General features: G+C 38.5%; 1 protein-coding gene and 1 long non-coding RNA gene across 2 annotated transcripts; both read right to left on the bottom strand.

Moving 5' to 3' along the window:
• Positions 1-1,343: 1,343 nt before the first annotated feature.
• LOC146333359 (dual specificity tyrosine-phosphorylation-regulated kinase 1A-like) lies at positions 1,344-9,074 on the bottom strand. The gene is made up of 11 exons (XM_084725575.1): positions 8,299-9,074; positions 7,738-7,919; positions 7,439-7,562; positions 6,826-6,936; positions 5,827-5,901; positions 5,614-5,732; positions 5,290-5,376; positions 4,934-5,092; positions 3,317-3,532; positions 2,785-3,006; positions 1,344-2,654 (listed from the first exon to the last, which is right to left on the bottom strand). The coding sequence occupies exons 1-11, from the start codon at positions 8,500-8,502 to the stop codon at positions 2,435-2,437; spliced, it is 1,719 nt and encodes a 572-aa protein (XP_084581701.1). The 5' UTR covers positions 8,503-9,074; the 3' UTR covers positions 1,344-2,434.
• A 417-nt stretch (positions 9,075-9,491) lies between these two features.
• Positions 9,492-11,890, bottom strand: LOC146333358 (uncharacterized). The gene is made up of 3 exons (XR_014771329.1): positions 11,683-11,890; positions 9,954-10,033; positions 9,492-9,713 (listed from the first exon to the last, which is right to left on the bottom strand). It is a non-coding gene; the product is annotated as an uncharacterized LOC146333358 (long non-coding RNA).
• Positions 11,891-12,197: the final 307 nt, after the last annotated feature.

Below are 12,197 nucleotides of genomic sequence, written 5' to 3'. Positions count from 1 at the left end.
AACGAGACTTGAAGTGGTTTATGAATATAAATATTTAGGTCTTCTTATAGATTCTAATCTTTGCTTCAAACAGCAAGTCACTTGTTACTAAAATGAAATTCAATCTGTTTAACTTTAGACAAATTAGAAATGACTTAACTCTTGAATCGTTCAAAATATATTTTAATGCTATGGTTATGCCACACATGACTTACTGTATAACTAGCTGGGCAGTGGCATACAAGACCAGTCTGAAACCATCGAAACGACATACAAACAAGCTCTAAAAATTTTAGATAAAAAAACAAACATGTATCATCACTGCATGATTTATTGAACTGGAAGAATATGATCAAATATGTTGATTCGATATTGGTATTTAAAATCCTCCATGGTCTAGCACCTGCTCCACATATTAAAAAAACAAACTCCAGAGGTGGTTGCTTAGTCCCATTTAGGAAAAGTGCTTTTGAACAGGCAGTGTTCTCATATCATGCTACCCAAACTTGGAATACAACAGCAAATGACATACATGCTTTGCCAAATCTAAGATCATTTACTAAGCATCTGAAAACATGGCTACTGGACAACCAAATCTGTTCCCATAGACTGACATAACCTCACTTGTACCTGTTTATCATTGAAAACAAACCAGACGAGCAACACCATGTGACCTTTTACTGTGTAACAGGCATTGTGCAGTTTAACTAGCACTTTACACATCACGAAGTCGAGCAACGTGCAGTAACGCCAACATGTACAATAAGGAAGTGTGCAATCCACTAAACACTTTAAGGTCATATGAAATCAGGCAGTATGCAATAATGCTAGCACTTAGCACTTTAACTGGGACCTGCAGCACTTTAGCACCTTGCACTTTAGAATTTGACAAACTTTCACTGTGGATGGAGTCTGGTCTGTAATCACTAACTTCTTGTCTTTTATTTTATTGCCTTGCTTGTTTTCTTTAATTTCTTTTTTTCCTTTTCTTTTCTAATCTCCTTCTATATTGATATTTCTCTTACTGTTACCTTTTTTTTTGTGAACACCAACCTGCCAATAGGACTAGAGATGGAAATTAGCCTTGGCTACAATTGCAAACATATTTACATAGAAATGTTCATTAATATGGTCATTAATTATTTAAAAAAATAAATAAATCTAAATCTAAATAAAGCTAAACACCTCTTTAATAGTCAGAACAAGTGAACCTGCTCACCAGATCTACATGTGTTTATACATCGAGCCCACTGGAAATGCTAAACTTAGCTAACAGCATTAGCATTGATAACAGAACATAATTCTTGCAACACTCCTGAGGTTTTACTAGTTCGTTCTTAACCTGACAGACACTTGGTGACTGCCACTGGACCACGGTTTAGGGGAAGAAGATTTCCAAAGCTGTTCAACCATCCACCAATCACTGCTGATGAAGCATACTGACACCTTTAATGTTCAGAGTTACTTCTGTCCAGCAGTTCATTTATTGTAGTGTCACATAGACTTCATTTAAACTCAGAGCAGCATTCACTGATTTTTTTTTCTTGTGTGCAACAAGCTGTAAACACCCTATAAATTTAGACATGGCTAAATGTTCGCAGCACACAGTATTTTACTGACACATCCAGCAGACACAGAGCAACATTAACATTCATTAGGAGTTGTGTTTGTGTTCAATATTCACTCTGTTTTAGCTCTGCTTTGGTCTCCATCAGCTCATCAGAAAAATGTCTTTAGCTGTTAAATAATCCATGTGTTCACCAGCTCGTGTCTTTAACTGTGTGTGTCTGCTGCTGAGCAGGTAGTGTGAAGTGTTTGTTAGAGCTTTTTCACTGAAAAAAACTGATAATACTCTGTGGGTGACACATTTACCTCATCATTAATACATATTATTGATTAGTCCAGCTTTATGTCCTGAACCTGAAACCAACACTGAGGAAAATACTGAATATTAGTGGTATTACTTAATAAAAATCATGAGACAGTTTTATAAAATTCAATTTCAGTGTTTATTGATTGATTTTTTCTTTGAACAGAATATAATGTCGGCATATTTTTTCTATTTTGGTGTGGGAGGAAACCGGAGCACCCGGAGAAAACCCACGCAGACACAGGGAGGACAAGTTAACTCCACACAGACAGGAGGAGACCTCCTGCTGCGCGGCCACAGTGCTAACCACTGAGCCACCGTGCCGCCCAAGAGAAGCCCTGTGAGGGTGTTTATGGCACAACTCCTGAAGGGCTCAGAAACCATGCTGATAAAAATCCTCACAGAGCTTCTCTTCTCATCGCGTTTTAACAGCAGTTTTATATTCTGTCTGATAGCCAATGTGATATAAGAGTGTCAAATTCGGTTGATGTCAAATTTTCCAATTATATGGCTCGCAATTTTTTTTAGGTTGCTACTGACCCTGCTGACAACTCAGAGGCTCAAATCATGCTAAAAAAGCACAACTCACTCCTCCTCATTGTCATCAACACAGGTCAAGCAGCAGAAGAAGTTCTTCTTCATCCAATAGTAGAAACGCCGGAAACAATTCTTTTTCTTTTTCAGGAATAGTTGAGACACAGGTGAAGACAACTGTGGTGGAGCGGTGGAGTCTTCAGGTGTCGAAGTGTCATTATCAGTGTCTGTCACAAGTGGTTCTGATGTTTCTGTCAGCCCAGCCTGCAAGCTAAACACACACACAAACACAGAGTTAGAATATTATTCACAATTATAAACAACATCTCAAATCTGCTGAACTGAACTGTTGCCTCTTCTGTCTGTGAAATAAGTGTCATGATCAGAGGAGGTCATCTCACCTGTCTGTACTCCCCACATTATCCCACGTGTTCTCAGGTGCAGCAGGTCGGACACAGATCACACGTGATGGTGTGGTTGCAGGTGCTGGGCTGTGGTCGTCTGTCTGGGTGTTGGTGGCGTCTTTGTCCTCTCGGGCAGTGGCAGGAGGCTCACAGTCAGAGTCCTCACTTGTAGATGTCCTTAATCCATTTCTTGATATGTGGATCACATTAGGTAGAAAGCTAAACACACAAACACACACAGCGTTAGAATGAGTGACCTGTAACCAGGGCAACAAAACATGACTTACAACCAATCAGAGCAACTACATGCGACCTAAAATCTAAAGTAACAAGTAATGGGCCCTTTCAGATACACTTCTAGTTACTGCAAAAAGTAATGGAGTTACATTAATACTTTACTTAGTAATGCATTATTCAATCCAACAATCCAACACTGCTCAGAGGTAAACACTCTCTCAAATCTGCTCCAGGTCCAACTGAAATGAACCGTTTCTTCTTCTGTGTGTAAAATGAGAGGAGGTCATCTCACCTGTCTGTACTCCCCACATTATCCCACGTGTTCTCAGGTGCGGCAGGTCGGACACAGATCACACGTGATGGTGTGGTTGCGGGTGCTGGGCTGTGGTCGTCTGTCTGGGTGGTGGTGGTGTCTTTGTCTTCTGGGGTGGTGGCAGGAGGCTCACAGTCAGAATCCTCACTTGAAGATGTCCATAATCCACTTCTTGATATGTTGATCACATGGAAGCTAAACACACAAACACACACAGTGTTAGAATGAGTGACCTGCAACCAATCTGGGCCCCGTTTCCCAGAGCCTTCAAGTTCAAGAGCCTTTAAGTTGTATCTTAAGGTCTTCCTTAAGCTTACGGGCTGTTTCCCAGAGTTGAGAAACAGCCCAGGAGACCTTAAAATACAACTTACGACGCACGTAGTGCTACGAAGGCTCTGGGAAACGGGGCCCAGGGCGACAAAACATGACTTACAACCAATCAGACCAACTACGTGTCTTATAAACATTTGCAGCAATGAAACATAACCTACAATCCATCAGATCAACTACATGCGACCTAAAATCTAAAGTAACAAGTAATGGGCCCTTTCAGATACACTTCTGGCTACTGCAAAAAGTAATGGAGTTACATTAATACTTTACTTAGTAATGCATTATTCAATCCAACAATCCAACACTGCTGAGAGGTAAACACTCTCTCAAATCTGCTCCAGGTCCAACTGAAATGAACCGTTTCTTCTTCTGTGTGTAAAATGAGGGTCATGATCAGAGGAGGTCATCTCACCTGTCTGTACTCCCCACATTATCCCACGTGTTCTCAGGTGCAGCAGGTCGGACACAGATCACACGTGATGGTGTGGTTGCGGGTGCTGGGCTGTGGTCGTCTGTCTGGGTGGTGGTGGTGTCTTTGTCTTCTGGGGTGGTGGCAGGAGGCTCACAGTCAGAGTCCTCACTTGAAGATGTCCATAATCCACTTCTTGATATGTTGATCACATGGAAGCTAAACACACAAACACACACAGTGTTAGAATGAGTGACCTGCAACCAATCAGGGCCCCGTTTCCCAGAGCCTTCGTAGCACTACGTGCGTCTTAAGTTGTATTTTAAGGTCTCCTGGGCTGTTTCTCAACTCTGGGAAACAGCCCGTAAGCTTAAGGAAGACCTTAAGATACAACTTAAGACGTACGTAGTGCTACGAAGGCTCTGGGAAACGGGGCCCAGGGCGACAAAACATGACTTACAACCAATCAGACCAACTACGTGTCTTACAAACATTTGCAGCAATGAAACATAACCTACAATCCATCAGATCAACTACATGTGACCTCAAATCTGAAGTAACAAGTAATAGGCCCTTTTAAATTTCAGTAATTATAACAGTGTTATTGAATCTGAAAAGTAACTAGATACACTTCTAGGTACTGCAAACAGTAGTAATGTGTTACTTAGTAACATGATATTCCCAACACACTCTCAGCTCCAGGTCCAACTGAAATGAACCGTTTCTTCTTCTGTGTGTAAAATGAAGGTCATGATCAGAGGAGGTCATCTCACCTGTGTTGACTGTCTGATTGGACCGCGTCCTTAATTTGGGTAGGCTGACCTAAGGACATATGTTGTTGCAGGACTCGGGACCGCCACAGTTCATCACTCCTCGCTGATGATGTTCTGCTGTTGTCTGATTGGATGCTGGTGGTGTTGTCGTCATGTGAAGCAGCAGCATGAGGCCGGACGTCAAAGTCCTCCTCTGTCCAGCTTGAGCATCCTGACATCTCATCCTCTTGAGACAGAAGACTAAACACAGACACACAAACTGTCAGAATATTATTCCTGTTATTGTTGAGCCCAGCGTCGCCTCACAAACGTGAGTGAGTCTGGAATCTCTCAGATGATTTTCAGTTACCAACACATGCAGGCCAAAATGCTTCTGGATTCAAAGATCTACAACCAATCAGAGAAATGAGTGTCATGACCAGAAGAGCTCATCTCACCTGTCTGAATACTCCCCCGCGAGAGATTCCAGTGACGGCGTGTCCTCAGTTGTGGCAAAAGACAAAGAGTCCACTTCAGTCCACGATCTAAACACACACACACACACACACAGGATGTGTAATATTCCTATATTTGTCTTGACATCTTCAAAGAAAAACCACGGGTTTTACGGTCGGAGAGAATAATCTCACCTAATGTCACCTGTGCTCAGAGTGCTACCAAAAGACAAGCTCTCACTGTTACACCAGTGTCCAGGAAACAGGACAGGAAACTGATCAAAGCAGTAGACTGTTTTTGCTCAGAACACTAACAAAAGCACTCACATGAATGGATGATCGAGGACTTCACGGGGAGTGATCCTCTGTGTGGGATCTATTGTCAGCATGGCCTTCAGGAGCTCGATACAATGCTCCCACTCCAAATTCTCCGTTTTGTTGCGTCTCTAGTTAAGGAAACAATGTTCAAATCCACCATCAGCCAAGTCATCCTCATGATTCATGGAGACAGCCAATCACAGTAAATGTTACTTCACTTACTTTTTTCAGATTGTCCAGAGATGAGAGTCCTAAGCACATGTCTTCAGTCTCTACTCCCCAATAATTCTGAGGTGTCTGAAAGAAGGTTCAGTGTGTTCGTATGAATGTTCTTCTTAATAAAACAAACTTACTAACTTTTAAATGCTGAGAAAAGTAAACATGTTTAATCTTAATTAGTAGGGATGTAACGATATCAAATATCACCATATCACAGTAATAAAATGTCTCAATACTGAACCAGACTGTGACGATATACTGTATATCATGACATGGTTAATTATTTTCTTTTATTATTTTGATTTGATTTTATAAAAGGACTGACATGAATAATTTAAGGCCCATAAAGCCTGACAGATAAATCATTCAGCCAATAATATTGGTTGCATATTGGCCTGGAACAGCTGTATCGTCCATGTCGGTCTCAGTGCATACATTGTGTGATATTTACTTTACAGAACATAAAGCAGATTATTTTTTATTTTAGTGTTATTTAGCTTTATAGGCCAAATTTTATGTATTTTTGATCATTTTTCTTAATTCAGGTTGTTCGATTTGTGTTTTTAATAGTTATTTAATTGATTTAATTTAATTAAATGATTAAAAATACCAGTGAAAGTTTATTGTTTCAGTGTCCAGACGTAATTTTGGATGCATAGTAAGAAAATCAGCCAATGTATCGATTTCTGAAAATTTTTTAGATTCCATAACGTCAGAATCCCAAAATCCAGAATTGGACAGGTTCATTTCCAAACATAATTCATGCCATTTTTTTGCACAGAAGAAGAAAAGCAGAGGTATGTTCATTTAAAAGGACAAAAAAACTTTATGCACACAAAAAATACACATCTGATTTGTTATTTGTTATTCCATCATAGACTTTGTATTGTGGTTTTATCACACTGAAAATTTTTTGATATTGTTACATCCCTGTTACATAGAGAGAGTGGTAAAGATGAAAAAATGTTGTGTTGAAAAGTCAGAAAAGGTTCACTGTGGTACCTTAAACCTCCAGCCGTCGGTCTGAGTCCTGGTGAAATAACGCTTTGTATACATCCCGTCATTAAGAAGGTGGTCCGCTGGCTGACCCAGGAGGTGAACAAAGCGCTGCAGCTGGAGATAAAACACAGAACCAAATGTTGTTGTATGCAACAGGAGCACTTTTCTCTTTTCCTAAAGATGCTAATGCTAATAACTCCCATCATCGCTAACGTGCACAATTCACAGGACCTCTTTCTGTCATCCTGAAAGTAAATTCTGTTTGAACAAAGCTCCACGGCCGTCTTTTTTCTCCCCTCCCTGTTTTCTTCTGCACTTTTCCCCTCTGAACTGACTGACTGCTAACTAACCCCCTCTTCTGAACAGCCGCTGTCTGAACACAACTTAGCACTGATAACCTGGTGATGCAGGTTTGTCAGGCTTTAGATTTCTCATCATGCAGAAGGGACAGCAAAAGAAAACCAAAAACACAAAGGAAAAACTGCAAGAAACTGACAAATGAGCGTGCACGTCTGCTCTAACTTAAGCTGCGAGCTAAAGCCGTCAGGCTAGCAGGCTAAAAGAAGTGCGGCACTCAGTCTCTTAGAATCAGAGTGGAATTAAGTAGATGACTTACTAATTCATATTCAGTGTTTGCTGAGAACAGCACATCGCCGGTGACCATAACAGCCATCACACAGCCCAGGGACCACATGTCAACGCCTTCGCCAAATGGTAGTCCTAAAACAATTTCTGGGGCCCTGAATGAGAAAGAAAAGCATAACACAGAATGTGTACATGACATTTTATAAAGATGAAAAATACCAGTTAGCTCATTGAGGGAAGCGAGCACTCAGCTACTTTTTATGATAAAACTGTCAAACTACCAAGTCACTCCAGTGTAATAATAATAATCAGAGTGTCTATATAACTTACCTTAACTCTTCTATTTGTAACGTCATGCCTTGTCTGACTTTACGTGTGGGCAGGGCCAAGCCAAAGTCTATCAGCTTGACTTCTAAAGGTCTTCTCTGTCGGTCCACCAGCATTATGTTGTCTGGTTTTATATCAGCGTGGATCACCCCCAAGCTCTTCAGTGCATCCAAAGCTGTAGCAGTCTGCAAATACAAGATCAGTGATACAGTTCAGAGACTGAGCCACAGTTCACAGCAAAGTCCTGCACCTCCTGAGTTCTGTAAAAATATATTTATATAGATTCACAGGTACAGTCACAGTAAAAATGAACAAAGTGGAAGTGGGCAGCAGGTGAGAAGAGTGTTTTTTCCCTGGAGAAATCAGAAATAAAAAGGATTGTGCAGTATTTTTAAAGTCAAGATTAGCTAATAATACCAAGTCTAATCAGCCAGGAGGATTTCTTTTATTATAATATGTCGGCTACATGAAGCGTCAATGACAGTTAGAAGGCTGTTGTGAATTTGGGCATTAAAGCTGACTGTTCAGTAATTTGCTTTGTGTGTGATGGTGCTGTATCCATACCTGTCGGATGATGCTTCTGATGTCTCTCAGCTTCATAGGTCTACACCGGCTCTTTATTAAGTATGTAGCCAAGCTGATATCCAGTTCCTCGAACACCAGCGCTTTTCCAAATTCCGTGTCGAAAGAATCCAAAAACTTGACTATATTGTGTTGGTCGAAATTGTGGCGCATGAACCTTTTCAACAGGGTAGCCTGGAGACACATGACAAGTTTGACATGATTAGTTGTTCACAGATAGTTCAGATGTTCACATGTATGAAGCAACAAACTCACTACAGGTAACTGCAGTTTTGTACAAATAATCACAATATTTGGGCTGGGAAATATATTGATATTATCTTGTATTGTGAAATGAAACTAGATATCGTGACATGGAATAAGTGTTGCCATTTCCTGTTTTTTTCAAGGCTGCATTACAGTGAAGTGATCTCATTTTCTAAACTTGCTGACTGTTCAAGCTGTTATTTGTCTTTACTTACTTGAAAACATGTTACGTATTCTATTAATTATTAATAATTAAATGGTTGTTAGCATTTTCAACTATGAGTTGAGGAAAATGCAAAAAACTTGCAACCCTAGTCTTAATATTCTGTATCTGTTTTGTATTTGTTGAAAAAAAATGATCATATGTGATTTTATCCGTATCGCCCAAACTTATTTTATACACCTTGGCCACTTCAACCCTTTGCAGTACACAACATGTTGTCAGTCACAACCTATATGATCAATAATTACTGATATCGACCAATATGAAACTTCACTATCGTGACAGGTGTTTCATCTGTCGATATCTGTACCTTTTAATGTATTATTTAATGGCACTAACTGAAGGAAATTATGTTTTTGCACTTGTACTTGCTAAATACAATTGACTAAATAGTTGGCACTTACTGTACCTTTGACTATAAAGTGTCTGTTAGAGCTGTGAACATCAAACAGTGTCCTACCTCTTTCTTGATTTCGGTGTATATGGGGATCTTTATAGCCACTGTTTCTTGAGTGTCTTTTTTCAAACATTTCAGGACAGATCCAAAGCCCCCCTCTCCCAGGACTTTCAGGAACTTGTACTGGCTGGGGAGACTGTAGGGACTGTTGTCTGAGTTCGAGGGTGAAACGGCGCCTCTCGTGGAAGACATGTCTTTTCCTATGGAAACAGAAATTAAAGAGAAAAAAACAGCAGATGTGAACAAATATGAATAATGTAGATTGTGTTAACAAAAGATACTTAGCCGTATAGTGCCGGTTGGTTGCCAGTCCTCTTCTCCGGGCCTCTCGGTTGATGTGTCCTTAACTGGAGGGTGGTTGTGAGTCCAAGTGCTTACAGATTGATGACATCACTCAGAACCGCTCTCTCTGTGACATCAGTTCTAGAACTTTTCATCATCACAGGAGAACCTGCTGAGTTCTATCTTCAGCTGTAAAGAGAATGTTTTCACACTAATATCAGTTTGACTGTAAATACAATACTGATTCATTCAGCAATAACCAGAGCTCAGTTTGAACACAAGGGTGAATAAATGCACAGATTAGATGGTGCTGATGCTGGGGTGTCCTACAAGATACAGCCAGTGGTGTGGTTTTAATTCTCAGGTGATCAAGTGTTATATTAAAGGGACAGTTAACCCAAACTTCAAAAACACACATTTTCCCCTCACCTGTAGTGCTGTTTATCCATCCAGATAGTTTTGGAGATATCAGCCGTAGAGATTTCTGTCTTCTCTCTAATATAATGGAACTAACAGACACTCAGCTTGTGTTGCTCAAAGTGCCAAAAAAATACATTTGAGAAACGTAAACACAGCAGAAATCATGACATGATTAGTCAAGATAATCCACAGACCTTATTGTGAGCAGTTTCATGTAGAATCGATTTTCTTTCTATTCAGAGATGGACAGTATTTCAATTACATGTATTCAAAATATGTATTTAATTACTTTGAAGTATTTTGTAATGTGCATTTTGCTGGGCAGGAAAATTACTTTACTTGTATTAGAGTATTTGAAATACTTAAGATACATTATTGAATGCATCATTTTATTCTCAAATAAGTCACATTTTTATGTAGGAAAAAAATGAATCACATGACATGTCCTGTCACTCACTGTGAATTATCATATGTCACTGCTGTTCCTCATGACTAGTAGCTTAAGGAAAGCTGATTTAGTGTTCAGGGCCAATTTTCCTTAAGATAAAGAGAAGCAAGTAATCAAAATATAAATCAGATATTATGCTAAGGCGAGCTTACTGACCTACAGTAAAATACAACAGAAGACATAAGTCACGTCACATTAAACATGTGAGGCTCACTGTTAAAGAAAAAAAAAGTCAAATGACTGGAAGCAGAGGCTGCCAAACAAAAGCCATAAAATTACAGTAAAAAATCCTAATTCAAATACTTTTACAGAAATTTACATTAAAGGTTTTACAGAGAAACAGTTATTTTATATTTTAATCCTAAAGAATTACCATAAAACACCATATATATATATATATATATATATATATATATATATATATATATATATATATGGTAAATTTATGGTTTTTGCACTGATCTGTATTAAGCTATTTAATTTTAATTTTATGTTTTTTGTTTGACAGCTGTCATTTGACCATTCTTAACATTTTTATTGTAATCAAACACCTTCAGTAAGGTGATAGCACTAATAGTTTCAGAGAGAAACACCGTTATTTTACAGAATTTTCTTGAATCAAAAATCACACATCTTTAACAAAGTGATAACACTAATAGTTTTGTAGAAAAACACTTATTTTATAGATTGTTTTTCCTCTAAATTTATTGATCTTTGCACTTCATTTGAATAAGGACATTCTAATTAATAATAATAATTTTGTTCCGATTTTTCTTGTAAATTTATTGTATTTGCACTTCATTTGAATAAAGACATTATAATTAATAATAATAATTTTGTTCCGTATTGTATTTGCACTTACCTGCATTAGACTATTTTACTTTAATTTTACATTTTTTGTTTGGCAGTCCCTGCCAGTCATTTGAACATTTTTAACTTTGTTTTAAAAGTTACAATCAAACACCTCCAAAAACAGGGACAGCACTAGCACTTCTGTAAGATCTGATCTTTAAGATCACTGTTAAACATCCTAAATTGAAAACATAATGAAGAAATTATACATTTACAATTTCTACAATTATTTCTCTGTTTCAAGTAAAGTAGGGTTGGAAACTTAAACACAAATAAAGTACACACCAGGAGGAACTGGACCGAGGGGCTCAGTCTGTTTTTTATCTGTCATTTTTGTAGTGTTAACCACAATATTCTCCTGACCCCTGGGTGTACACAGACAAACATTACATTACACAGAATCCTAACTATACAGTGTATCAATAAGTAATCATTTACCACAGAAGGTCAGTGAATGTGTACCAGAGCAGATAAAGATCAGTCAACTTCTCAGCCATCAGCTGGATCCTTGCATGTGGGAGAAAGAGAGAAAGGACGCGCTAAGATTCACTGAAAAATACTTAAAAAGTAGAATTTGGTTTTTTAGCTTTCTGTTAAACAAGTTTAAACAAAACGTAAATGACTATATCAACATTTGCTATCATGAGACATTTAAACTCGCAGTTAGCTAAAAAAAACAATCTTAGACAATCTGACTGGACAGAGAAAGAACAGCTCATGTCTATCAAATTTATTTATTCTACTAATTTCTTACCTGGTTAAGGAACAGATGAGAGATGAAGGTGGCAGCATCATTCAATCTGCTGGTTTTTTAAATGGGCAAATTGTGGCTTATACTACAATAAACACCTAGAAAACTTTCATATCTTAAAAAGTTAAAAGCAAAAATGTTTGATTTTTCCCTTCGTCCAGACCAAATGAACTCGAGTATCGACGTGAAAGGAGGTGAAAAA

The sequence above is a fragment of the Lutjanus erythropterus genome, chromosome 1 (assembly GCF_056507025.1).
Source record: "Lutjanus erythropterus isolate fLutEry1 chromosome 1, fLutEry1.hap2, whole genome shotgun sequence".
NCBI classification, from domain to species: domain Eukaryota; kingdom Metazoa; phylum Chordata; class Actinopteri; order Lutjaniformes; family Lutjanidae; genus Lutjanus; species Lutjanus erythropterus.
The sequence above is the reverse complement of the archived record's forward strand: the minus strand, read 5'-3'. Positions and strand labels throughout refer to the sequence as shown.

Excerpts from the sequence above, each read along its gene's own strand:
- LOC146333359 (XM_084725575.1), bottom strand. The coding sequence starts at position 8,502 with ATGTGTCTCCAGGCTACCCTGTTGAAAAGGTTCATGCGCCACAATTTC. Across the intron at positions 5,902-6,825 it reads CCGACGGCTGGAGGTTTAAG|ACACCTCAGAATTATTGGGG; the intron begins GTACCACAGTGA and ends ACCTTCTTTCAG. Across the intron at positions 3,007-3,316 it reads AATGTGGGGAGTACAGACAG|CTTTCTACCTAATGTGATCC; the intron begins GTGAGATGACCT and ends TTGTGTGTTTAG.